The 27,835-nt window shown below is 44.1% G+C and overlaps 1 protein-coding gene and 2 pseudogenes across 8 annotated transcripts in view; 1 reads left to right on the forward strand and 2 right to left on the reverse strand.

Annotated features, from left to right (window-relative positions):
- On the reverse strand, positions 1 to 816 carry LOC138844621 (palmitoyltransferase ZDHHC6 pseudogene; annotated as a pseudogene).
- The window catches only part of KLHDC1 (kelch domain containing 1), a 67,219-nt gene extending 39,762 nt beyond the window's left edge, over positions 1 to 27,457 (reverse strand). For 6 of the 8 annotated variants that reach the window (XM_070053689.1, XM_070053690.1, XM_051822811.2 and 3 more), the window contains exons 1-4: positions 27,229 to 27,429; positions 2,923 to 2,993; positions 2,338 to 2,455; positions 1,415 to 1,533 (exon numbers count right to left, since the gene is read on the reverse strand). In XM_070053689.1, coding sequence (XP_069909790.1) covers positions 1,415 to 1,533; positions 2,338 to 2,455; positions 2,923 to 2,993; positions 27,229 to 27,324 — 404 coding nt within the window. In that variant the 5' untranslated portion in view covers positions 27,325 to 27,429. Of the gene's footprint in view, positions 1 to 1,414; positions 1,534 to 2,337; positions 2,456 to 2,922; positions 2,994 to 27,228 lie in introns of all 8 variants that reach the window. The other 2 variants (XM_070053695.1, XM_051822813.2) reach the window with 2 other exon arrangements.
- LOC127483825 (U6 snRNA-associated Sm-like protein LSm8) lies at positions 8,814 to 9,102 on the forward strand (annotated as a pseudogene).
- Positions 27,458 to 27,835: the final 378 nt, after the last annotated feature.

Here is a 27,835-nt window from a genome sequence, read left to right on the forward strand (position 1 = left end):
ACTAGGGCACCTTTGAGGAAAAGAACACTTTCACTAGAGTAGGCTCTTTGCATGATTCTTGAGTAATAATGTACAATTTTCAAGAAATAAAGCAACCTTAAAGAATCATTTCACGTTAACGGTGGCTATCTGTTTTTCTTCTCGCCCTCTGGGGCTGGCTCTCTTTCCGCATCACAGGGACACTCTTCCACACAGTTCCTCAGGCACCAACCTCTGATTCTTGAAACGCCTTCCACAAAGGAATCATCAAGGATTTTGTCTGCATACAACCAGTATCCTAAACTGCTCGTGGCCAAAATGAACTCCCCTTTTTCGTAGCTGTATTCGAGGCTCCTCAGTGCAGGGGCTTGTGAAGAAGGTTTTGATTCCTTTATTCAAAGGCCAGCAGGCACCACTATAATCATCTATCACTTTATAGTGAACACTTCTGACTCTCTTATCTGCCTTTTGTTTCAGCTGTTCTATTGTTAAGCTATATGCTGGCAACGGCCTTCTCGCACTGGCCATTCCAGTCCATCTCCATCGGGAGCCCCTGACCAGGTAAATACCTGTTTGAAGTTCTTCCATCTATCTCCCAAATCATAAGGAAAAACAAAGATTTCTTCTAGCTGATAATATTGAATTCAAGCTTTAGCCTTCTTTTCAACCCATGATTAAACAGAAGTTTTGGTTCTGAGAATTATTTTCATCTAGATAAAAAAACAACATCCCGGGGCTGGTGCTGTGGTGCAATGGGTTAAAGCCCTGGCCTGAAGTGCTGGCATCCCATATGGGCACCAGTTCTAGTCCCAGCCACTCCTCTTCCAATCCCGCTCTCTGCTATGGCCTGGGAAAGCAGTAGAAGATGATCCAAGTCCTTGGGCCCCTGCACCCGCATGGGAGACCTGGAAGAAGCTCCTGGCTCCTGGTTTTGGTTCAGCGCAGCTCCAGTTGTTGCAGCCATTTGGGGAATGAACCAGAAGATGGAAGACTTTCTCTCTGCCCCTGCCTCTCTGTAACTCTGCCTTTCAAATAAATAAGATGGAAGATTCAAAAAAAAAAATCATGAAAAAGAAAAAAATGGTTTTATGTACAAGTAGGGGATGAGGATAGTGTACATGGAGACAGAAACACATCTTTCAATGTACACTTCAAAGCATGATTTCAATTTTTGACCCACATGAATGAATCACCTATTCAAAAAATTAAATTAGGTAATAAATAAGTTAATGCAAAAGAAAAGCAACGAGTTGCTCCCATTTTTATGTCACGGTTCTGATCCAGGGTTCAGAACTGCTATTACTTTTCACATCAAAAAAGATCTGTGATCACATCTTGGAAGAAATTTCATCCTTCCAACTTTTCTCTGTTTTGGCCAAAAGCTATCATCCTCATTTAACTGTAACTCATGCAGTAAGTGCGGCTGCTGTCTTACCTGTCTTTATATACCCAGCAGGAAAGTTTATCACGTGGCGTTGGTGGTTGTCCTGCAAAGCTGCTGAGTTTTTCCCAAAGGTAGGTTCCATCTCTTGTTCTCAAATTAACAAAATAAAGCTTTTAAAAAACAAGAACATTATTAGCATGCAAAGCATCTGAAAATTAAATATATTAACAGAGGAATTTGTAATCCAAAAATGGATACTACTATGTCTCTTTTTATTAGGTAAAATTTTTACCTATACAAATTAAAAGTGTAGAATTAATGAAAATGAGACAGTGTTTTAGAAGCAGAAATGGTATATAAAACACAGGAAAAAGGAGCATTTCCCATGACAATTTGTCCTAGGAGTATAAATTAAGTATGCAGTTAATTCTGAAGCAGAAAGACACAGCAAAAGACAAGAACAATGCAAAATAATTGCTGCATTTCACTCTATCTTTAAAATCTTGTAATTATAAACTTAAAATGTTCTACATCTATTTTCTTGAAATATTCACAAAGTTGTGGGGCCAGCGCTGTGGCATAGCGGGTAAAACCGCTGCTTGCAGCACTGGCATCCCATATGCACACCAGTTTAAATCCCAGCTGTGCCAATTTCAAACCTGCTCCCTGCTATTGCGCATGGGAAAGCAGTGGAGGATTGCCCAAGTCCTTGAGCCCCTGCACCCACGCGGGAGACCTGGATGAAGCTCCTGGCTCCTGGCTTCCGCCTGGCCCAACCGTGGCTGTTGCGGCCATCTGAGGAGTGAACCAGTAGATGGAAGATCTCTCTCTCTCTCTGTTTCTCCCTCTCTGTAACTCTGCCTTTCAAATAAAATAAATAAATCTTTAAAAGAATTCATAAAGTTGCAAGACAAAGTGATGCATTCAATAGGACATTCAGCGTGCCACGCTCCTGGATGAAAAGGAAACATTACTCTGTTGCTGTATCCTTGGTCATCGTATCCTCCAAACACGTACAACTTTCCATGAACGCAAGCACCACAGCTTCCTGACATGGAGGCAGGGAGTTCTCCTTCCATGAGGTGCATTCTCCTGCAGCAAGAACAAGATGGAATCCCATAACTTTCCAGAAGCGCCAACAAACATTCCCTTCACATTCCACGATTACTGTTTTCAACGAACGTTGTCTGCCAATTACAATCAAAGTGCAATGGGCACCAGTGCTGGGAAAAACTCTAAGCTTCAGGAAAACACCTTTCAATCTGCAAGGATAAAAAAAAAACACACACACACACACAAAATTTTCCATACATGCCACTGGAACTCAGAATGTAATACCAAAGCCTTCGGTGACAGTGTTGGTGTTAAGGGGAACGATTAAAGAGCAGGAAGTAGCAGCAGAAGCAAAGAGCCACAGAGAGGGGATCACTGAAGGAAATGGAAATGGAGGCTTAACGCTGCAGGGTGCTCTAGGTCTGATCTCACACCTCCTGTGGTTTACAAAATCATTTAGAATAGACAGTAAAATCAGAGATACTCTGCAATTTAAAATGACTTACCACAACCCACTATCAATATCATAGGTCCAAATTTCATCATTAGGCAAATATACTTCATTGTCTTCAATAGACTAAAAATATAGAATACATAAAATTAATAATTACAGAGTCATAATTAGACAGTTTCTCAAGAGGAGAAAAATTACAATGAAAACACTGCAAAATGCAAAATTATGCTCCAAGATTTTTTTCAATATAAAATAAGGGAAGTGAAGGTTCTCTAAGAGAAAAATGAGGAAAAAATAAACTTTAGAACAGTAAATACCAAGTACGTGAATCTCAACAAAAAGACTCCTGACAGTTAAACCTTTTTTTTTCTTTGACAGACAGAGTGGACAGTGAGAGAGAGAGAGACAGAGAGAAATCTTCCTTTTTGCCTTTGGTTCACCCTCCAATGGCTGCCGCAGCCGGTGCGCCGCACTGATCCGAAGCCAGGAGCCAGGTGCTTCTCCTGGTCTCCCATGAGGGTGCAGGGCCCAAGCACTTGGGCCATCCTCCACTACTCTCCCTGGCCACAGCAGAGAGCTGGCCTGGAAGAGGGGCAACTGGGACAGAATCCGGCGCCCCGACTGGGACTAGAATCCGGTGTGCCGGCGCCGCAGGCAGAGGATTAGCCTAGTGAACCGCGTGGCTGACAGTTAAACCTTAAAAAGGAACTTTGAGTAAGGTAAAATAGCAAAACCATAATATCTGCAGCAGGCTACAGGGAAGCAACCAATGAAAGAAATTTCTAAAGATAATTTTAAAGAGAAATAGGAAAAGGATAACAATCTTATTCAAGTTGAAAAAACATATGGGTTGGGGCCGGAGCTGTGGCACAGTGGGTTAACGCCCTGGCCTGAAGCACCGGCATCCCATGTGGGCACCACTTCTAGTTCTGGCTGCTCCACTTTCGATCCAGCTCTCTGCTATGGCCTGAGATAGCAGTAGAAGATGACCCAAGTCCTTGGGCCCCTGCACCCATGTGAGAGACCTGGAAGAAGCTCCTGGCTCGGGATTGGTACAGCTCTGGCCATTGCGGCCATCTGGGGAGTGAACCAGCAGACAGAAGACCTCTCTCTCTCTCTGCCTCTCCTCTCTCTGTGTAACTCTTTCAAATAAATAAAAAGATCTTTAAAAAAAAAGAAAAAGAAAAAAACATATGGGATAAAATAAGTCCTTACATAAATTTGTCATGATTTATTGAAATCTATAAAACAATTTAGGGGCTAGCACTGTGGCATAGTGGGTAAAGCTGATGCCTGCAGTGCCGGCATCCCATATGGGTGCCAGTTCGAGTCCCGGCTGCTCCACTTCCGATCCAGCTCTCTGCTATTGCCTGAGAAAGCAGTAGAAGATGGCCCAAGTCCTTGGGCCCCTGCAACCACGTGGGAGACCTGGAAGAAGTTCCTGGCTCCTGGCTTCAGATCGGCATGGCTCTGGCCGTTGTGGCCAACTGGGGAGTGAACCAGCAGATGGAAGACCCTTTCTCTCTCTCTCTCTCTCTCTCTCTCTATCTCTATCTCTATCTCTATCTCTCTGCCTCTCCTTCACTATCTGTGTAATTCTGACTTTCAAGTAAATAAATAAATATATCTTTCAAAAAAAGAAAACACATTAAAAAATTTTTAAAAACCAGCGAGTTTTTTAAAGAGCAGCTTAAGAATTTCTAAAAGTATATGATACGTAAATTAGATGCCTAGTAAATTTTGCTGTTCCTTATTACCATGGTAAATTACAAAAACAGTATATTAACTACTCTCTTTTCACACATACATAAAAATTATTATATTAATTTAAAAGGAAACATTTACTTATGTCAATCCAAACAATCGTATTAGATGGTCATGTAAACAATTCAGAAGAAGAAAGGAAGTTCCTTGTAAGATTCTAAGGAAGAATGGCATCAGATCCAGCAGCCCCATGTGTACACGTTTCCAAAAGAAATATTATACAAATGAGTTGTCACTATTCTGAAGCTCCTTTCACAGTTCTCTACTGCTCTTGACACAGTCTAAAATTCTTAGGGCTCTATACTGTGTGGTATGTTAAGTTAGCTCCTGTCCCTCCAATCTTCAACATGCTTTTCATTGATTAAGCCCCAGCTGTCTTACAGTTCCTAAACCTCTCTAATTCCTTGCTGTGATACAGCCTCATCTACACTTGTCTCTCTTCTTAGAATGCTCTTTCAGGGGCCTAGGTTGTGGTGTAATGGGTTAAACCACCAACCTGTGGCCAGCGCCACGGCTCACTAGCCTAATCCTCTGCCTGCGGCTCTGGCACCCTGGGTTCTAGTCCCGGTCGGGGCACTGGATTCTGTCCCAGTTGCTCTTCTTCCAGGCCAGCTCTCTGCTGTGGCCTGGGAGTGCAGTGGAAGATGGCCCAAGTGCTTGGGCCCTGCACCCACATGGGAGACCAGGAGGAAGCACCTGGCTCCTGGCTTTGGATCGGCACAGCACGCTGGCAGCAATGTGCCAGCCATAGCAGCCATTTGGGTAGTGAACCAATGGAAAAAGGAAGACCTTTCTCTCTGTCTCTCTCTCTCTCACTGTCTAACTCTGCCTGTCAAAAACAAACAAACAAACAAACAAACAAAAACACCACCCTGTGACACCAGTGTCCCATCTGGGCAGCAGTCTGAGTCCTGGCTACTCCCCTTCTGATTCAGCTCCCTGCTAATCCTCCTGGGAAAGAAGTAGAAGATGGCCAAAGTCCTTGGGCCTCTGCACCCGCATGGGAGAATCGTGGCTCCTGGATTCAGTCTGAAGACATGGAGAAAAACAGGAGCTAAGCCCCATCCATTATATTAAGACAAAATGGAGGAGTCGACATTGTGGTGTAGTGGGTAAAGCTGCCACCTGTGATGCCAGCATCCCATATTGGCACCGGTTTGAGACCTGGCTGCTCCACTTCCGATCCAGCTCTCTGCTGTGGCCTGGGAAAGCAGTAGAAGATGGACCAAGTCCTTGGGCCCCTTCACCGGCATTGGGGATCTGGAAGAAGCTCCTGGCTCCTGGCTTCAGATTGGTGCAGCTCCTGTAATTGCAGCCAACTGGGGAGTGAACCAGTGGATGGTAGACCTCTCTCTCTGCCTCTCCTTCTATCTCTGTAACTCTGCCTTTCAAATAAATAAATAAATATTTAAGAAAAAGAAAAAATGGAGAGAATGAAGAGGCAGTTTTGAAGAGACACAGCCGAGAGTTTTGCAAAACTGTTAAAAAGGCATCTTTCCAACTCTTTCAAATAAAAAAAAAAAAACTCTAAAAAAAAGTCATCAATTCTGACATCTAGGTGTTCCTAACAAGTTCCAAGAATGATACATAGAAATACACACCTAGATACTTGATAGTAAAACTGCAGAACCTCAAAGAAAAAGAGATTCTTCCAAACAACTAGAGAAAACATAGATCATCTTCAAGGCAGCTAATGAATGCTAATGCATTCTCACTAGCAACACTACAAGGCTGAATAATCTTAGAATATGTGCTTCAAGAAAGCACCTAGCAACCCAGAATTTTATACCCAGGGAAACTATCTTCAAAGAACTCAGGTGAAATAAAGAAATAATGAGTAAAATCTGAGACAGTGGGCCAATGACAGTCTCTCACTTATGGAAATTCTAATGGATGTATTACTACAGGCAAAAGGAAAACAATGCCAAAGATCTGAAATGCAACAAGGAAGGGTATGGTAAGACATTAAAAAATATGTAGGTAAATATAAACATTTTAAAAAGTGATAAACTATTTTTTTTGACAGGCAGAGTGGACAGTGAGAGAGAGAGACAGAGAAAGGTCTTCCTTTTTGCCGTTGGTTCACCCTCCAATGGCCGCCGCGGCCGGCGCGCTGCGGCCGGTGCACCGCGCTGAGCCGATGGCAGGAGCCAGGAGCCAGGTGCTTTTCCTGGTCTCCCATGGGGTGCAGGGCCCAAGCACCTGGGCCATCCTCCACTGCACTCCCTGGCCACAGCAGAGAGCTGGCCTGGAAGAGGGGCAACCGGGACAGAATCCGGCGCCCCGACCGGGACTAGAACCCGGTGTGCCGGCGCTGCTAGGCGGAGGATTAGCCTAGTGAGCCGCGGCGCCGGCCTGTGATAAACTATTTTGATGTCCACCTTGAGAGGAAGAACAGGATAGTACTAACTAGGGAAAGGAGTGAGTAGACTTAAAATTTTCTGGGACCAGAGTTGTGGTGCAGTGGGTTAAGCCACCACCTGAAATGCCAGAATCCCATATGGGCACCAGTTCCAGTCCTGGCTGCTCTACTTCTGATCCAGCTCCCTGCTAATGTGCCTGGGAAAGCAGCAGAAGATGGCCCAAGTGCTTGGCACCCTATCACCCATAAGGGAAACCTGTATGGAGTTCCAGGCTCCTGGCTTTGGCCTGGCCCAGCCTTTGTTGTGGCCATTTAGGGGGTGAACCAGCAGATGGAAGATCTCTCTGCCATTTCTCTCTCTCTGTAACTCTGCCTGTCAAAAAACAATTTTTTTTCTCTTAAGGGACTTGAACTATATGGGAAGACACTGTTTAGCTTTGAATACCAAGTGTTGATAAAGTGTTCATGTTGAAATAAGGCGGCTACCAGCTAATTAAAAGAAAATAATGATTTCTATAAAAGCAAAGAGAAAAAAAAAAAACAGAAAAGAAACAAACAAAAAAGTTCTCAAACAACTCTTAATTCATATGCACACAAAAAGGTAGCCCAAAAATGCAATATATAGTGCCACAGGCAGAAACTAACAAATCAACAGCTGGAGTGATATATTTTAATTCCAGTTGTGTAATTTCAGAACAAGAAATCAAAATAACAATAAAAACACAGGAGATTTTAAACAATACCATTAGCAAGACTGATAAAAGTAATACATAAGGCCGGTGCCGTGGCTCACTAGGCTAATCCTCCGCCTTGCGGCACCGGCACACCAGATTCTAGTCCTGATCGGGGCGCCAGATTCTGTCCTGGTTGCCCCTCTTCCAGGCCAGCTCTCTGCTGTGGCCAGGGAGTGCAGTGGAGGATGGCCCAAGTGCTTGGGCCCTGCACCCGCATGGGAGACCAGGATAAGTACCTGGCTCCTGCCATCGGATCAGCGCGGTGTGCCGGCCGCAGCGCGCCGGCCGCGGCGACCATTGGAGGGTGAACCAACGGCAAAAAGGAAGACCTTTCTCTCTGTCTCTCTCTCTCACTGTCCACTCTGCCTGTCAAAACAAAACAAAACAAAACAAAACAAAAAAAGTAATACATAAAACACATTTCATCCAACAATTGTAACATATGTTCCTTGAGAAGGTATGGTATACTTATTATTTTTTTTTTTATTTATTTTTTTTTTTTTTGACAGGCAGAGTGGACAGTGAGAGAGAGAGACAGAGAGAAAGGTCTTCCTTTTGCCGTTGGTTCACCCTCCAATGGCCGCCGCGGCCGGCGCGCTGCGGCCGGCGCACCGCGCTGATCCGATGGCAGGAGCCAGGAGCCAGGTGCTTTTCCTGGTCTCCCATGGGGTGCAGGGCCCAAGCACCTGGGCCATCCTCCACTGCACTCCCTGGCCACAGCAGAGGGCTGGCCTGGAAGAGGGGCAACCGGGACAGAATCCGGCGCCCCGACCGGGACTAGAACCCGGTGTGCCGGCGCTGCTAGGCGGAGGATTAGCCTAGTGAGCCGCGGCGCCGGCCCGGTATGGTATACTTATGAAAACTGACCACAGGCTAGTCCCTAAAGAAAGCCTAAATGGATCAGTTGTTTTGAGTGGAACACAAATAAAGCTAGAAATTAGTAATAGAAAGATAACTGTAAGAATACCAAACACTTAGAAATTTAATATATTTTCCTACACAACTTACAGGTCAAATAAAAAATGAAAATGGGGTGGGCCCTTATAGCTCTATTTGTTGCCTGGAACCTCCAGGCCGAGCAGCATGACGTCTGCTTTGGAAAACTACAAAAACTGACCTGTAGCTGTTGTTACTTCTGAAGGTCCAGTGACTGTGGGGACACAGAAAGGCTTTGACCAGACCATTAATCTGATTTTGGATGAAAGCCATGAACGAGTAATTCATCTCCACATAGGGAAAACAAGTGGTACTGGGGTTGTACCTTGTAAGAGGTGACAATGTTGCGCTCATTAAAGAAATTGATGAAGAGACAGATTCAGCACTTGATTTGGGGAACATTTGAGCAGAACCTCTGAACGCTGTAGCACACTGAGGAAGAACTACATACACTGGACTCTAAATCTTTGTAAGGAAACGGATTATTTTGAGGATGGTGGGAGTGTGGAATTTTTATGAACATGTAATTGTGATTCATTGTAACATGCAAATTCAAATATTTCTACCTTAATTGATTTTTTTTTTTTTTTTGCTTAAGTCATGTTTTGGTAGCTTGGTTTTATTTTTGTATTAAATACCGTGAAAATCTAATGGTAACTTTGAAAACTTTTGGAAAGAAATTGGTACTTTCTGAAATTTTAATTGAAATTTATGGAAAACTGGTTGAAAAGAGAACTTTGCCATGAAGCATTCAGGCAGAATTGATGGTTTAGGATGTAAGTTTCTCTGTTTTTTTGAAAGTCACAGAAGTGTAAATTGTATACAGTTATCTGAACTTTAGACATTTATCTGTACAGCACTGGTGATGCTTTGCCACTGCTTAGAGGCTCAGGTAAAAATGTGTGCGGTTCAGAAAAAGCAAAATGCTAATAAAGTTTTAATGCTTTTGGGGACCCAGAACTGAGAGTTGAATATTAAGGATGATTAGGAAAGACAGGATTGAGGAGGAAGATATTTTTAGAATCCTTGGACGCCCAATAAGTGAGATATGGAAGTAATATGAACATATTGTTGACTTTTTTTTCTTATTTGACATGTAGAGTTATAGACAGGGAGAGGGAGAGACAGAAAGGTTTTCCTTCCGTTGGTTCCCTCCCAAATGGCCGCTACGGCCAGTGCTGCGCCCATCCGAAGCCAGGAGCCAGGTGCTTCCTCCTGGTCTCCCATGTGGGTGCAGGGGCCCAAGCACATGGACCATCCTCCACCGCCCTCCCGGGCCACAGCAGAGAGCTGGACTGGAAGAGAAGCAACCGGGACTAGAACTGGTGCCCATGTGGGATGCCGTTGCCGCAGGCGGATTAACCAAGTGAGCCAGAGTGCCGGCCCCATATTGTTGGCTTTTTATGAACAGTATGTGACTTGAAGAAATTGATTCTATGTAGTTTTAAAAACCTTTATAGGCCGGCGCCGCGGCTCACTAGGCTAATCCTCCACCTGTGGCGCCGGTACCCCAGGTTCTAGTCCCAGTTGCTCCTCTTCCAGTCCAGCTCTCTGCTGTGGAGAACAGGAGGAAGCACCTGGCTTCTGGCTTCGGACTGGCACAGCTCCATCCGTTATGACCATTTGGGGGGTGAACAATGGAAGGAAGACCTTTCTCTCTCTCTCACTGTCTAACTCTGCCTGTCAAAAAAAAAAAAAAAAAGCCTTCATAGCTTTTAACTTTTAATACTCAGAGAGTTTGGGACCTGCGTCATGGCATAGCAGGTAAAGCTGCCACTTGTGACACTGGCATCCTATATGGGCTGCGCTTCTTATCCAGCTCCCTGCTAATGGCCTGGGAAAAGCAACAGAAGATGGCCCAAATGTTTGGGCTCTGCCATCCAAGTGGGAGACCAGGATGGAGTTCCTGGCTCCTGACCACAGCCTGGGGCAGCCCTGACCACTGTGGTCATCTGGGGAGCGAACCAGCAGATGGAAGAGACCTCTCTCTTTCTCTCTAATACCCATCCCCATCCCATAATTGACTTTCAAATTTAAAAAAACTGGGGAGTTTCTAATGCTAAAGGAATTGTTTATAAATGTGAGTAAATAAACTTTACATTTACATTGAAAACAAGTGAAAACGAAAAGTATAAAATATGTAGAATTGGGGCTGGCGCTATGGCGCAGCATGTGAAAGCCCCAGCTGCAGTGCCGGCATCCCATATGGGCACCAGTTCAAGTCCCAGCTGCTCCACTTCTGATCCAGCTCTGTGCTACAGCCTGGGAAGGCAGTAGATTATGGCCCAAGTGCTTGGGGCCCTGCACCCATGTGGGAGACCCAGAAGAAGCTCCTGGCTCCTGGCTTTGGATTGGCTCAGCTCTAGCCGTTGCGGCCATTTGGAGAGTGAGTCAGCTGATGGAAGACCTCTCTCAACCTGGCCCAGCTGGCTTTAGTCTGGCCCAGTATGATATATTATAACCCCAGCCCTGGCTCTTAAATGCATTTAGGAAGCAAACCAGCAAAGGGAAGATCTCTTATTCTCTTATCTTCTCTGCCAGTCTTTGTGCTTCTCTCTCTGTGTGTGTGTGTCTTTCAAATAAAAACAAATAAATTTAAAAAACAAAAAATCAGAAATCCAGAAAAAAATACTTGAAGGTTATAGTTAAGTAGGCACTTAGAAGAAGAAAATTTATAGCCTTAAATACTTACATCAACAAATCAAAAATTGAGTGGCTCAGTACAAATATCCAAGGAAACAAACAAGTAGCCCAGCCCACCTAACCACCCACACCCTGGGAAGCTGCTGAGTATCTTTTCTGAGTGGCTACAGCTACTGAAGCCCCTGGGAAGCAACTGGAATGCCTCACCCACTCTCTTGTGGCTCTGAGAAACAGCTGAGCAGCCTCTTTTCAGAAGCACAACCCACTCATGTCCTGAGAAGAAGATACTTGACCCTAACAAACCACCTGCAGCCCAGGAGGCCCCCAGAGGCCATGTAAAGCTCCGCACGCTGCCCTTAACCAAGGCATGGGCAGGTGTCCATCTGAGAAGGGTGCTGCAGCCTGGCCTCTGTCCAGTCCTCAGACACTGATGAGCACTCCATCCTGCTACCAGGCATGCTGTGCTGCACCTACTTGGTGCCCTTACACAACCCACATCCACAGTCAGGTGTGTACCATGCCCAGAGATGCCAGCAAACCTGCCCCAAGAAATGGCACTGAATCCCAACCGGTGGTGCAATTTCACAAATCCTACAGCCCAGGCCACTGAAGACACTGGCACACACTGGCCAACACTGTTACAGCTGAAGGTGGTACAGGGACACTACACTAGAACTCCTACTTGGAGTCAACCAATGGAGCACACTCACCCAACACCCCAGAACACCAATCTGCCAGATGTACATCAGGAAGCATGAGGAACAAGGCAACAGGATCCCTCCAAATCGCACAGTAGCTCTCTAGCAATGGACCACAGAGAAACAGAAACTAGTGAACTGCCTGAGAACTCAAAATAATGATTTTTAAGGGAACTTCATGAGACACAAGAGGGTATAATGGAGAATTCAATGACATTAAGAAAACAATTAATGATATGAATGAGAAATTCAGCTAAAAAGATACAGATCACAAAAAGAACCAATCAAATGTTGGAGGTAAAGAACTCAATAAATGAAATAAAAAACACAGTTGAGAACCTCAACAGCAGAACTGGACAGGTAGAAGAAAGAGTTTCTGGCCGGCGCCACGGCTCACAGGCTAATCCTCCACCTTGCGGCGCTGGCACACCGGGTTCTAGTCCCGGTCGGGGCGCCGTTTTCTGTCCCGGTTGCCCCTCTTCCAGGCCAGCTCTCTGCTGTGGCCAGGGAGTGTAGTGGAGGATGGCCCAAGTGCTTGGGCCCTGCACCCCATGGGAGACCAGGATAAGTACCTGGCTCCTGCCATTGGATCAGCGTGGTGCGCCGGCTGCAGCGCGCAGGCCATGGCGGCCATTGGGGGGTGAACCAATGGCAAAGGAAGACCTTTCTCTCTGTCTCTCTCTCTCTCACTGTCCACTCTGCATGTCAAAAAATAAAAAAAAAAAATAATAAAAAATAAAAGAACAAAGAGTTTCTGAGCTTGAAGACAGGTCAACCTAGTCAGACAAAAAATAACCCTTTAAAATCAAGGGAAAAAAAGAAAGAAAAAAAGAAAGAATAAAGAAAGACTTCAAGACCTGTGGGACAACACTAAGGGAGCAATATTTGTACTGTGAACATCCCAGAAGGAGAAGAGAGGGGAAAGGCACAGAAAACCAACCAGGGAAATAATTCCTGAAATCTTTCCAAATCTTGGGAGAGATATGGACATCCAGCTACAGGAAGGGCAAAGGACCCCAACAGACTAAAACTAACCAAGATCCTCTGCAAAGCGTATTATATAAAAACTGTCAAAAGTGCAAGGCAAAGAGACAATTCAAAAAAACAGCAAAGGAAAAGCATCAAGTCACTTACAAGAGAATCCCCATTATACCAATGTCAGGGGTTGGGACAGAAATAGTAAGCTACAGGGCAGTCTTTTGGCATGGTGTTTAAGACACCACTCAAGATGCTTTACATGCATGGGTTCAAGTTTCAGATCTGCTCCCAATTCCAGCTTCCTGCTAATGCATGTCCTCAAAGGCAGAACATGTAAATCCAAAACAATACAGCTTTTAAATTTTAAAGTATTCAGTAAACGACCGCTGAGTTTTTTCTGTTGCCAATAGCCAACTGCTTTCCCAATAATGCAGAATTCACACCTTTCAAGAATTTTAAATATGGCAATATTTATAAATATGTGGTTTGGAGGAACTGTTGAAATTTTCTTTCATTCTCTTCAGGATAGACTCAACAAGTTATTTGTAGTTGTGATTGTGTTTACTTCAATTTCAGAATATAGTAGCTATTTTAAAGATTAACTGTTTGGTCTCATTGAAGCCAACAAAGAACTAGCTGCTGCATTTTTTCTTCGCTGATAAATAAAATACTTACAGAAAATTTAGTTACATCTGGAGGAAGATTTTAAAAATGAATTTAATTCCTTTAATACACTTGGGATTTTCAAAATTTTTTCCATCTCAGTTTTCTGAATTTGTGTTGTTGAATTTGTGTTGTATTTCATGTTAAGTTACCAACACTGTTGGAAAGAAAATTATTTAACATCCTTAACAAATTAAAAGTAGAGCTACCCTATGATTCAGCACTCCCATAACTAGGTATATATCCAAAAAGAGAAGAAATTAGTATGTCAAAGAAACACCTGCACCACCACATTATTATAGCACTCTGCACAATAGCCAAGATGTAAAATATGTCTAAGTGCTCATCCAGAAATAAAATAAAGAATATGTTGGGGGCTGGTGCTGTGGCATAGTGGGTTAAGCTGCTGCCTTCAATGCCAACATCCAATATGGGCACCAGTTCAAGTCCCAGCTGCTCCATTTTGGATCCAGCTCCCTGCTAATGTGTCTGGGAAAACAGTGGAGGATAGCCTAAGTGCTTGGGCCCCTGTACCCAGGTGGGAGACCTGGAAGAAGCTCCTGTCTTCAGCCTGGCTCAGCCCTGGCTGTTGTGGCCATTTGGACAGTAAACCAATGGATGGAAGATCTCTCTCTCTGTAACTCTTTCAAATAAATTTGAATACATATATTAATAATAATAAAAAAGAATATGTGGTGGGCTGGTGCCATGGCTCACTTGGTTGATCCTCCACCTGCAGCGCCAGCATCCCATATGGGCGCTGGGTTCTAGTCCCGGTTGCTCCTCTTCCAGTCCAGCTCTCTGTTGTGGCCCAGGAAGGCAGTAGAGGATAGCCCAAGTGCTTGGGCTCTGCATCCGCATGGGAGACCGGAAGGAAGTACCCGGCTCTTGGCTTCAGATAGGCACAGCACACCGGCCATAGCGGCCATTTGGGGGGTGAACCAACGGAAGGAAGACCTTTCTCTCTGTCTCTCTCACTGTCTAACTCTGCCTGTCAAATAAAAAAAAAATGTGGCATACACACACACACACACACACACACACACCACAGAATACTATTCAGCCATAAAAAATGATAAAATGGCCCTAGGGGTTGTGAGCATTTGGGAAATGAACCAGCAGTTGGAAGATCCTTCTGGGGGCCAGTGCTGTGGTGTAGAGGATTAAAGCCGTGGCCTGCAGCACCGGCATCCTATATGGGTGCCAGTTCAAGTATCAGCTCCTCCACTTCTGATCTAGCTCCCTGTGAATGCTGCCTGGGAAAGCAGCGGAGGATGCCCCAATAAGTCTAAGTACTCATCCAGAAATAAAATAAAGAATATGTTGGGGGCTGCTGCACCCATGGGGAGACCCAGAAGTTGTTTCTGGCTTCTAGCTTTGGATCCACTTAACTCCAGCTGTTACATCCATTTGGGGAGTAAACCTGCGGATGAAAGAGCTCTCTATCTATCTCTATCTGTAATTCTTTCAAATAAATAAAATAAATCTTTTTATTAAAAACAAAGACTTTTCTGTCTGCCTTCAAAATAAATTTAAAAAAATTTTAAAGATGAAATACTGTCATCTGTGGATCAGATGAACTTAAAGGACATTATGTTAGGTTAAGCACAGAAAGTTAAATATGGCATGCTCTCACTCCTCTATGGATTATTGGAAAAAAAAAAGAAGTTGATCTCATGAAAGTTGAGAGGTTGGAAAGGGGAGGGGAGTAGAAGGGAAAAGGTTATTTAACCGCTTCAATGTCACAGTTAAATGGAGCAAGTTCTGGTGTTCCATTGTGCAATAGGGTGATTACAGTTAACCATAGCAAATTTCAAAATAGCCAAAGGGGAGATTTCTAATGTTATTCACCATGAATACATTATTTTTGAGGTGATGAATATACCTAATTGCTCTCAGTTGATCATCATGCAATGTGCATGCATGTATATCAAAATGTATAATTATGTACCAATCAAAAATCAAATGAGGGGGCAGTGTCTGCTGGAATGGTTCAGACGTGAACTGGGCCACCCACACCCCATCTCTCAGTGCCTGGATTTCAGTCCTGGGACTGCTCTCAATTCTAGCTTCCTACTAATGAGGCAGCCAATGATGGTTCAAGCACTTGGGTCCCTGCCACCCATGTATATGATGAGGTTCCTGGCACTTGTCTTTGGCCTGGTCCTGACTTAGCTGTCACAGTCACTTGAAGAGTAAACAGCAGATGGAAAATGTCTTCTGTTTCTATTTCTCTGTTTATCTCTGACTTTAAAATACATAAAAACAATAAAAATAAAATAGAGGGTGATGTTAGCCTGGTGATTCAGACTCTCACGTCCCACATTGGAGAACCTAGGTTCAATCCCCAGCTCCAGTTTCTTCTTCTTCTTCTTCTTCTTTTTTTTTTTTTTTTTTTTTTAAGATTTATGTCTGAAAGGCAGTGTTACCAAGAGAGAGGCAAAGAAAGAGACAGATCTTTGATATGCTGGTTCAATTCCTAAATGGCTGCAATGGTTGGAACTGGGATAGCACAAAGCCAGGGGCCATCTTTTGCTGGGACCTGAATGGGAAGTACAACACTGGAACTTGAACTAGCATAAAAGCAAAACATCCTAAAGAAAACATCAAATTTCATGGTTAAATGTTGAAAACAATCCCTTGAAATTATGAACCATAAAAATGGCTCCTATTTAACATTGTACTTCAGGTCCACCCGTATAGTAAAGAAAAGTAAGTGAAAAGGAATAAAGGTGAAAATGGAAGACACAAAACTCACCATTGGCAGATTACACGTCTACCTATGCAGAAAATAAGGAAATTAACAGATAATTTATGAGAATAGAAGTTGAGATAGTTTTCAGAATAAAAAATAATTCGAAAGTAAACTGTGTTTCAAACCACAATCAGATGCTCCACTTCTGATCAAGCACCCTGCTGATGGCCTGGGAAAGCAGTGGAAGATGGCACAACTGCTTGGGTCCCTGCACCTATGTGGGAGACCCGGAGGAAGCTCCTGGCTTCTGGCTTCAGATCAGCCCAGCTCCAGCTGTTGTGGCCATTTGGAGAGTGAACCAGAGGATGGAAGACCTCTCTCTCTGTCTCACCTTATGTCTACAACTCTGCCTCTCAAATAAATAAATCTTAAAAAAAAAAAAAAAAAAAAAGAACCACAAGCTAGCGGCCGGTACTGTGGCATTATGGGTAAAGCCACCTCCTATGACATTGGCATCTCATATGGTCGCAGGGTTCAAGTTCTTGCTGTTCTACTTCTGATCCAGCTCCATGCTAATGTGCCTGGAGGAGTGGAAGGGGACCCAAGTACTTGCAGCCATATGACATGCAGCCATGTGACAGACCTGGAAGAAACTTCTCGCTCCTGGCTCCGGTTGGGCTCAGCTACGGCCATTGTGGCCATTTAGGGAGTGAACTAGCAGATGAAAAATCATTCTTTCTCTCTCATTTACTGTGCCTTTCAAATAAATAAATAAATTTTAAAAAAATCATATGGAAACAGAAAAGACCCTGAACAGCCAAAGCAAAACCTTTTCTTTGTTTGTTTTGTTTTTTTGACAGGCAGAGTAGACAGTGAGACAGAGAGAGAGACAGAGAGAAAGGTCTTCCTTTTTTCCGTTGGTTCACCCCACAATGGCCACTGTGCTGATCCGAAGCCAGGAGCCAGGTACTTCTCCTGGTCTCCCATGCAGGTGCAGGGCCCAAGTACTCGGGCCATCCTCCACTGCACTCCCGGGCCACAGCAGAGAGCTGGCCTGGAAGAGGGGCAACCGGGACAGAATCTGGCGCCCCGACCGGGACTAGAACCCGGTGTGCCGGCGCCGCAGGCAGAGGATTAGCCCAAAGCAATCTTTAACAGCATCTAGAGATATCACAACACCAGAGTTTTAAGACAAACTATACAACTATTGTATCAAACAGCACAGCAAATAGAACAGAAAAGAAACCCCAGAATAAATCCATATACCTGCAACAAACTTGACAAAAGTGCTAGACCCACTCCATGGAGAAAGGGCAGTCCCTTTATTAAATGGTTCCGAGGAAACTGAATCTCTATACATAGAAGTTTGGAACAAGTTCCCTTTCACCCTGTACAAAGATCAACTCAAGGGGTAGGTGTTTGGCACAGAGGTTAAGATGCTGCTTGAGGAGCTGGCACCCCATATCAGAGCACCTGGGGTCGAGTTCCAGCTTTTCTTCTGTCTCAGCTTCTTGCTGGGAGGCAGCAGGTCATGGCTCAAGTACTTGGGTCCCTGCCACCGGCATGGGAGACCAGGATTGAGTTCCAGCCTTCTGGCTTTGTCCTGGCCTGGTCCTAACTGTTGCAGTGACCTGGGGGTGAAGTAGCAGACAGAAGTGCATGCTCTCTCTCTCAGTCTTTGAAATAAAATTTTTTTTTAAAAAGCAATGATTGTGTTTTTTAAAGAACCAACTCAAAATGGATAAATACAAGACCTGAAATTAGGAAACTACTGGGGGAAAACACTTCAAGACATTGGCATAGGCAACAATTTTTTGGCTAAGACACACACACACACAAAAACACACATAACAAAAGCAAAAGCAGGAATGTGGGATTTTATCAAACTAAGAGCTTTCTGCACAGCAGATAAAACCAACAGAGTGGGGGCCGGCGCTGTGGTGCAGCGGGTTAAAGCCCTGGCCTGAAGCGCCAGCATCCCATGTGGGTGCCGGTTCTAGACCCCGCTGCTCCTCTTCCAATCCAGCTCTCTGCTATGGCATGGGATAGCAGTAGAAGATGGCCCAAGTCTCTGGGCCCCTGCACCTGTGTGGGAGACCCGGAAGAAGCTCCTGGCTCCTGGCTTCGGATTGGCTCAGCTCCGGCCGTTGCAGTCATCTGGGGAGTGAACCAGCAAATGGAAGATCCTTCTCTCTAACTCTACCTCTCTCTGTAACTCTGTCTTTCAAATAAAATAAAATGAATAAATAAGAAAGAGTGAGAGAGTGAGAGTGAGAGAGAGAGAGAGAGAGAGAGAGAGAGAAACCAACAGAGTGAGGAGACTGCCAATAGAACGGAAGAAAATATTTGTAAACTACTCATCTAATAAAGGGTTAATATCCAGAATATGAGAGAAACTCAGAAAATATAACAAAAATCCAGCTAAGAAATGGGCAAGAGGAGCAGACGTGTGGTGCAGCGGGTTAGGCTGCTGTCTGTGACACCCACATCTCATCCACTTTGAGTCCTGGCACCTCCATTTCTGATTCAGCTTCCTACTAATGCACCCTGGGAGACCGCAGCTGATGGCTCAAGTGCTGGGACACTTGCTGCCCACATGAGCGAGCTGGATGGAATTCTGGGCTCTTGGTTTTGGTTTAACCCAGTCCTGGTTACTGCAAACATTTGTAAAGTGAATCAGTGGATGGAAAAACCAATCTCTCTGTCTCTCTGTCTGTCTCTGTCTCTCTTTCAGGCAGATGAAAATAAATATTGAAAAAAGAAAGAGGGGCATACGTTGTGGCATAGCTAGTAAAGCATGCAGTTCCGGCATCCCATATGGGTGCTGGTTCAAGTCCCAGCTGCTCCACTTCTGAACCAGCTCTCCGCTATGGCCTGGGAAAGCAGTGGAAGATGGTCCAAGTCCTTGGGCCCCTGTACCTGCGTGGAAGACCGGGAAGAAGCTCTTGGCTCTTGGCTTTGGATAGGCCCAGTTCCACCCGTTGCAGCATTTGGGGAGTGAACCAGCAGATGGAAGATCTCTCTCTCTCTGCCTCTGTGTAACTCTGCCTTTCAAATAAATAAATCTTAAAAAAGAAAGAAAGAAGGCCAAAGAGGAATATATGTTAAGTCGCTGCTTGGGATACCCACATCCCTGAGCTTGAACTGCAGCTCAGCTTCTGATTCTAGCTTCCTGCTAATTCATACCCTGGGAGGCTCCTGGTTTTGGTCTGGCTCAGCCCTTGGCGTTGTGGGCACTTGGGGGAGTGAACCAGCGGATGGAGGATCTCTCTGCTTTTCAATTAAACAAAGTAAATAAACTAAAAAGAAACTTTTTTAAAGAACAGTTTTTAAAAATGGGCGGTGCCTGCGGCTTTATGATGCCAGCATGCTACACTGAAGTGCCGCTTCTTGTCTCAGCCAGTTCTTTCTCATTGAGCTCCCAAATGATGCACCTTGGAAAGCAGCGGAGGATGGACCTCCATGGAAGTCCCAGATGGAATTCCAGGCCACTGGCTTTGGCCTGACCCAACCTTAGTATTGTGGCCATTTAGGAAGTGAACTAACAGATCCAAGATTTTTCTGTTGGTCTTCCTCTCTCTTTCTGTCACTCTGCCTTTCAAGCAAGCAAACAAAAAAAATAAATAATTCTTTGTAAAAAATCAGCAAAGCACCTCAGTAGATACTTTTCAAAAGAAACACAAATGGCCAACAATCACATGAAAAAATGCTCAGTGTTGCCATCATCAGAGAAATGCAAATAAAAACAGCAGTAAGATATCGTCTCACTTCCAGTTAAGGCTATAAACAAAAAGACAGAAAATAAACGCTGGCAAAGCCCTGTAGTAAGGGAACCCTAATACACTGCTGGTGGGAAGTAAATTAGTAAAGCCATTTTGGAAAACAGTTTTGAGTTTCCTCAAAAAACTAAAAATAGAGCAACCATATGACCTAGTTACCCTACTTTCGGAAATATATCCAAAAGAAATGAAGGCAGCAAAGGAAAGAGACACCTGCACTCTCATGTTTATTGAAGCACTACTCACAGTAGCTGAGCTATGGAATCAACCCAGATCTCTGTCAGCGTATGAATGGATAAAGAATAAGTGGTACATACACAACAGAATATTATTCAGCCATGAAAAAGAACAAAACCCAATATCTCCACAAAATGGATGGAACAGGAAATCATTGTGCCAAATGAAATAAGCCAGACTCTGGAAGACGAATATTGTGACAAATATATGGTGATGTTAAAAAAACAAAATTTATACAGTTAAAAAATATGAATGTTTTATTATTTATCCTCTTCACTTTTAAATACTATTATGCCCCTCTTTCCTCAATTTTTGATGCTTGTTTTGAATTCCGCTTATGTACTACTAATATGTATACCTCTGCTTTCTTTATGAAAAATAAAGTTTTCCCCTGGTTAAAAAAATAGTAAAAATTAAAATATAAAAAAGCAAACAAACCTAAGGAAAAGCTAGTGAACACATGATCCATTAAAAACAACTACCAAACTTCACTGAATTACCTCAAAAAGTGCTGAATAAGTGGAGAGAGATACTGTATAGCTGGTTAGCAGACTGAATTTCACAGCATGTCAATCGCTCCCAAATGATCTAAAGATTGAATATGGTAACAAATAAAACTCAAATAAGGAATTTTATAGAATTTGGTAATCCGATGGCAAATTTATACTAAAGGTACCGTGCTATGGCAAGCAATTTGGTGTTTTTTTTGAAAAGATAAATGTAGAATAAGCATGTGACCTAGCAATTCTACCAGCAGGCACTTGAAGACTGAAAACAGGGATTCAGATTCCCGAATGCCGATGTCCACAGAGGCATTACTACAACAGACAGAAGGTGGGAACAACCAAAACGTTCGTGAACAACTGAACAGACTGAACAAATAGACATGGTACATATCTAAGATGTATTACCACTCAGTCATAACAAAGTGTGAAGTTCTGATACATACCACAACATGGGCAAATCTTGAAAAATTATGCTCAATGAAATAATTAGACACAATGGGACAACTACTGTACAATTCTACTCACAACACACCTAGAATAAGACAAATTCATAGAGATGCAAATAAATCAGCAGAAGGCAGAGACCCACGGGGAGGAGGAATGCAAGGTATTACATGATGGCTATGGAATTTCTACTGGGATTAGTGAAAAATCTTGGAAATTATAGTGGTTATGGTTGCACAACATTGTGAATGTAAAGACTGACACTTACATACATAAATCTGGTTAAAATGGCAAGTTTCAGGTTTTACATAACTTGCAATACAAATATTTATACACACACATGTACACAAAAGAATGAATGGCCCAAATAACCAAAGTGTTCCTGAAGAACAAGAGCAAGATGGAGTGGGGACGGGCTTTCACTTCCTAACATTTCTTTTCATTCCCAAGGTGGGGCTGTGTCACGAGAACAAAAAGAGAGACCACCTGAACAGAAAAAGAACTTAGAAGGGATCACGCACCCTCAAAAACTCAAAGTCTGGCGGAATGCAGGTGAAGCAACCATGCACCCTCAAAAACTCGATGTGTGACGGAACGCAGGTGAGTAAGGAAAGGAGTGGATAAATGATAAGAGGACAAGTGGTTATCCATTTGGAGAACAGAATGAAACTAAACACCTATTTTAGGCCAACCAACTAGATAAACAAAAACCTCAGATTTAAAAGATGTAAATATGGACGGTAAAACTGACAAACGTTTAGAAGAAAATATTGGAGACCTTAAAACCTCGACACAGGGAAAGATTTCTTAAACAATGCAGAAAGCACAAAACAGTAAGGAAAAGATTGAAGGTATATTAAAATTAGTGACTTCAGTTCAGCCAAAGAATGATCAAGGAAGTACAAAGACAAGTTACAAACTGAAAAAAGACACATTCAACTTACACAACTGTATATTTAAAGAATCCATACAAGTTAGTAAAAAAAATACAAGATAATATAGAAAAATGAGCAAAAGATACAATCATTTTCACAAAGACAAAACACAAATAGCCCATAAAATTATGAAAAGGCATTCAACTTTATCAGTAATCAGGAAAAAAAAAAACACAATGAAATATCATGTCACTATCATTGGCAAAAACATTTAAGGCCAGATGGTACCAAACCTTGACAAGGATATGGAGCAAGGAAGTGGCTGGTGGTCTTACTAATTGAAGCAATTATTTTTGACAATAGTCCAACATCTCCAAGTAAATTTGGAGACCCAAATAACAAGCAACCCAGCATTCTGTACCTTGGTATACGCCCTAGAGAAAGACTTTCCCTTGTGCACGGTTCAATAGGAGGCATGCTGTTAGGGACGCTCATTGCACCACTGATTGTAAGAATTTGCCAATGGTGGAATGGATAAATTAATCTCAGCAAATTCACGTAACAGAATGCTATACCAGATACACACCAAGTGAATGAAGGCAGGGATGATTTTCAGTCTTTAACAACTGGGCAGCACACAGGCACTGGCCAATCAGGATGAACCCCAGGCAACAACTGCAACAGCCTGACATATAGATGTATGATTTGATAAGCAATGGATGGAGAGAAAAACTAAAGTAATAAAAGAATTAAGTTGTGAAAGAAAACATGCTATGACCCCAAAACCAAGAAACACATTGTTTAGCAATACATGTTTGGTAAACTTCTAACGAAGAGAGTGCTTAACAGAGAAGGGGAGAACTGGTGGGAGTGGGAGTGAACAGCAAGCAGGAAGCTTCTGCGTACTGGTTGTAGTCTTTGTAGTCTTTTTTTTTTTTTTTTTTTTTTTTTTTGCCAGGTAGAGCTATAGACAGAGAGAGAAAGAGAGAGGTCTTCCTTCCATTGGTTCACCCCCCAAATGGCCGCTAGACATTTACCTTTAAATGATATTTATTCTACATGCTCTTTTGCACATTTGTTTCCAATTTTAAAATTAAGTGAATAAACTGTTAAGAAATGACTAAGCAGCTCAAAGAATCACTAGGAAGGCTGGAGGGCCAGAGGCTGAATTATGGTCCCTGTGCCACAGAACAGTCAGCAGTCACCGGCGAGCACCACATGCAGCCTGCAGCACTGCCTTGCACACCAAAATTCTATCGTAGAGTACAAATCCTGTACAGGTCTCCGTTTTTAAACATCTTCATTCCTAAATCCAAATCTAGTACAGATTTCTCTCAACAACAGAGTCCAAGCCGCTTGTCAAAACCTAGCTGCAAGTGAGGCTGGAAACCTGGTCTTCCCATTCAAGTTCTTTTTATTGGATACTTACTCCTAATTATAACCAATTCTAGACACTAAGGATACAAGAGAACAAACTACCTATAGAATTTACCTTCCATGGGAGTGGTAGGAGGCAGTGTGACAACTAAAATAAATAGCCAGACAAGACTCACTCATGAGGGAACACCACAAATACAAAAAGGAGGTTCCAACTCTGACATGAAACAAGAATGATAAATGTCTCCTGTAGGACATACCATTTATGAATATATAAAGGCAAACAATTAGCTTAAAGAAGATACACACTGGTAAACCTCTGTTACCCAATTTTTTATTCCCATTACCACTGTTTTAGTAATTCATTTCCCTATGCTGTCCACCCCAATTTTTTTTGGGGGGGGGACAGGCAGAGTTAGTGCAGTGAGAGAGAGAGACAAAGGTCTTCCTTCTGTTGCTTCACTCCCCAAATGGCTGCTATGGCTGGTGCTGCGCCGATCCGAAGCCAGAAGCCAGGTGCTTCTCCTGGTCTCCCATGCGGGTGCAGGGCCCAAGCACTTGGGCCATCCTCCACTGTCTTCCCGGGCCACAGCAGAGAGCTGGCCTGGAAGAGGAGCAACCGGGACAGAACTGGCGCCCCAAATGGGACTAGAACTCAGAGTACTGGCGCTGCAGGCAGAGGATTAGCCTAGTGAGCCGCAGAGCCAGCCCCCAAAATTTTTAAAATTTTGCAAATTAGACACAAAAAAATCTCACTCTCAGGTGCATTTTTTTGATTCACATCACACTTTTCTTTTGTAAACAGTTGTGCTGATGTATGTCCCATTTTCCGTGGAGACAATGATTTTTTATAGGATCTTGGCCTATCGGCTATGCTACAAATATCTTCCCACTGTCTTCTCATTTTGTGGTGTTTAAAAACCAGTTTTGAATCTTTTCAAAGTTCATCTTGCAACCTTTTCCTTTATAGTATTTTCCCCAAACCAGATTTCTTTTTCTAGTTCAAGATTTCCTAAGTCATGTGTTCTCTTCCAGTATTGTACGGCTTATTCTTCTATACCTTAAAGCTTCAGTCCTAAGATCCCAGGAATATCTTCATTCAGCGATCCTAGGATCATTCATTTCATAAATCAGTATTTCTCCAAGCTTAAAATTCTATCCCTTACGTACAAAATACACTTATAAGCTTGGATGTTCATGTAATTTCTTGCTGATTCTATCATGCTCTCTCTACTTGCATCACGACCAGTAGTTTAGTTATTATGGAATCATGTTTTAACATCTGATACATATGCTGCTCTTTTCAAACATTTTCTCAATTGATCCCTTCTTTAAGTCCATCCATATTCACTACAGAAATACATAGTATACATTACAGAAAATACACAGTACTTTCCACAAGGAAAAGTTCAGAGCAAAATGTAGTATTATGGAAATAATTGTATTATGGAAATAAAACCGTTCAAATACTTAAGGCTGTGAGAGAAAAACAGACCATCTATGAACTTGCTAAGCCGCTGAGCTGGCCCTTCAACATCTGGGAAAACTCACCTAACTCTCACGCTTCCTAGTGGCAGAATTGTCGTGAATTTCAGTAATGTTAAAAGAATGCATAGCAAGATCCAGAATATTCTGGCATCAACCAGAATCTGCCACTTGCCTTTGGCAGTTCTCTCTAGAAGCAGGGCTATTTTCAGATACAATGGACTTCAGAATGTGTCTGTCAACAGAGCAGTAGGCTATTTAGACATGAACATTTTAGGATTAACACACGCCATGTTAAATGAAGAGGAAAATCACGACTGGAAGAAGCCAATCTTTATTCTTTACCACGGCCGCTGGAATACCTCCAGGTTGCAGGGCCCCTGGCTGTCTTTGGTTCTGAAGGGTCCTACTTTTCCACAGGACGTGCCTTGTCTTCATTTCTACCTCCCACACTTCCTTTCCTTCCACTAGGCGTCAGGCACTAACTGCTGATGATCCCTGGCATTTAAACAGCAGAAGACTCAGGACCTAAATCTTGTACTTCCCAGGGCTGGCCTTACAGCACATCCTGATTAGATCAGGGGACGGCAGGGTGTTTCAGATCAGTAGCTGTTACCCAAAGAACTGGAATCTTATCAGTTATACAACTGTCAAGATTAAAATGACTTGTAAAATATTGAGGTCCCCAAATATGCACTGATATGAGACATTTCATTTATGGGCTCAAATCCAATCCACACAGACACAGATGGGGGACATTATAGATTACTGTTTAAATCCTTTTCTCCCACTTAATTATTACAGTATTAGGAATGATATGGGAAGTGTGACACCTCTGTATCTTGAAGTGGCAGAGTTCAAAAATAGTCAACATATTTCTTACACCCACCATCATCATTCTATCTAGATTATTTTTTCACCAAGAGCAAATAGTGAAAATATTTGATCTAGCTCTCTGCTATGGCCTGGGAAAGCAGTGGAAGATGGCCCAAGTGCTTGGGCCCCTGCACCCACGTGGGAGACCCAGAAGAAGCTCCTGGATCCTAGCTTGGGATTGGTGCAGCTCTGACCATTGCGGCCATCTGGGGAGTGAACCAGTGGATGGAAAACCTCTCTTTGTTTCTGCCTCTCTCTGTGACTCTTTCAAATAAATAAAAAATAATTCTTTAAAAAAAATCAAATGACGATGAAAATGACTCTCACTGATTCATCGTCCTCATTTATAGAATGAGGATATCACCTACCTCCCAGGGTGATAGGATTACTCAAACTAAGGGAGATGAGTACCTAGTATAAGCCAGGTATAGTAAGCACTGAGATTAGCACTAATTTTCCCATCCTGATACTGCACTAAATTAAGAACACACACACAAAACCAACCAGGATCTGAGGCTTCTTCAACACACATAGTATGTACTTTATTTCAACGTGGGGCAGTCGTAGTACAGCTCCGTCACAACAGATTCGGAACACAAGTCACAAGTAATAGTTTCAGTGGCTACTTTCTAAAACCTGCCAACTCGGGAGGCTGGCATACAATACTGACTTGTTTTCCAGCCGTAGGATGCTTCTATGATCCTACGATGCTTCAAACAAAAACACACGCGTTCAAACCTCCACTGTAATGTTAAGCCATTACACCCTATAGTGGCGCTAATGCGGGAACTTCGAGGCTCAAGGAAACAAACAAAAAAATCGTTAACGATCCACTAGCAAAGAAATGCCACTAAAAATAGCTTAGAAATACTTAAACGCTTCGGTGATTTCGGTATTTTATTTCGGATCCCGCACAAGATAATTATTACAGCACTCTGTCCTCAGCTCCGCTTAAGTCTGCACCGGGAGATTTTAAAGACGACAATTAATCGCGCTTAACTGACTGTCGGGCCAGCGGGGGTTACTGGACAGCTCGGGGGGGTGGGCGCAGGGTCGCAGGAGCCCCCGGAACACCGGCTTGAGGGCTCCCACAGCGGAAGCAACGGCGGGGCGGCGGCGGCCCTGGAGCGGCAGGGACAGCGGCGGGAGGCGGAGCGGCCGGCGGGGCGCGGGGGGCGCCGGACCCCGGCCCGAGACGCGCCCCCGCCTCGGAGCGGCTGTGGGCGGGCGCTCGGCGTCCACTCAGGCCCCCGCCGGGCGGGCGGGCCCCGGCGCGAGTCCGCCCCGTCCCGCCTCTTCCCCTTACCACGTAGCCCCCCCACACGTAGAGGAAGTTTCCGTCCACCACGGCGCAGTGGCCGCTGCGCTCCTCGGCCACGCAGAACAGCCGCGAGTCCGCCATCCGCGCCGTCGCTCGCTCGCCGGCCACTGGGCGCGCCGCAGCCCCTGCCCGCGGCGCGGCCTCTCCTCGCGTCCCGGCCCCTGCACGCACAAACGGAACGCGCCGAGGGTCGAGATTGGTGGGAAGGCGGAGCCAGTGCGTCTGCGCCGTGCCGCGGCCGCTCGCCGGGGAAGCGGAGCCGGGCGCCCTGGCGCCGAGAGGCGGCGGGGTGGTGCCGGTGGTGGGGGGAGATGGCGCCGGGGCTTGAACCCCTGCCACCTGCTTGGGAGTTGGGGGTGGAGTCTGTTAGCCTAGTGAGGGGCTCCTGTCTCCTTCCCAGTGACCAGGATGGCAAGCTACGCCCCTTTTCCTCGCATTCCTTGGAAACGGATCGGCCAAGAAGTCCCTGTGTTCCTACTTTTGCAGTGTCTCGAGCGTGTCCCGTTCTCTCCACGCCCATGGCCGACGCCCCCACTTGAGACCCCAATGCCTCCAGCCGGTAGTGATTGTGTTCTGTTCTACAGCAGGGCGA

The sequence above is a fragment of the Oryctolagus cuniculus genome, chromosome 12 (assembly GCF_964237555.1).
Source record: "Oryctolagus cuniculus chromosome 12, mOryCun1.1, whole genome shotgun sequence".
Taxonomy (NCBI): domain Eukaryota; kingdom Metazoa; phylum Chordata; class Mammalia; order Lagomorpha; family Leporidae; genus Oryctolagus; species Oryctolagus cuniculus.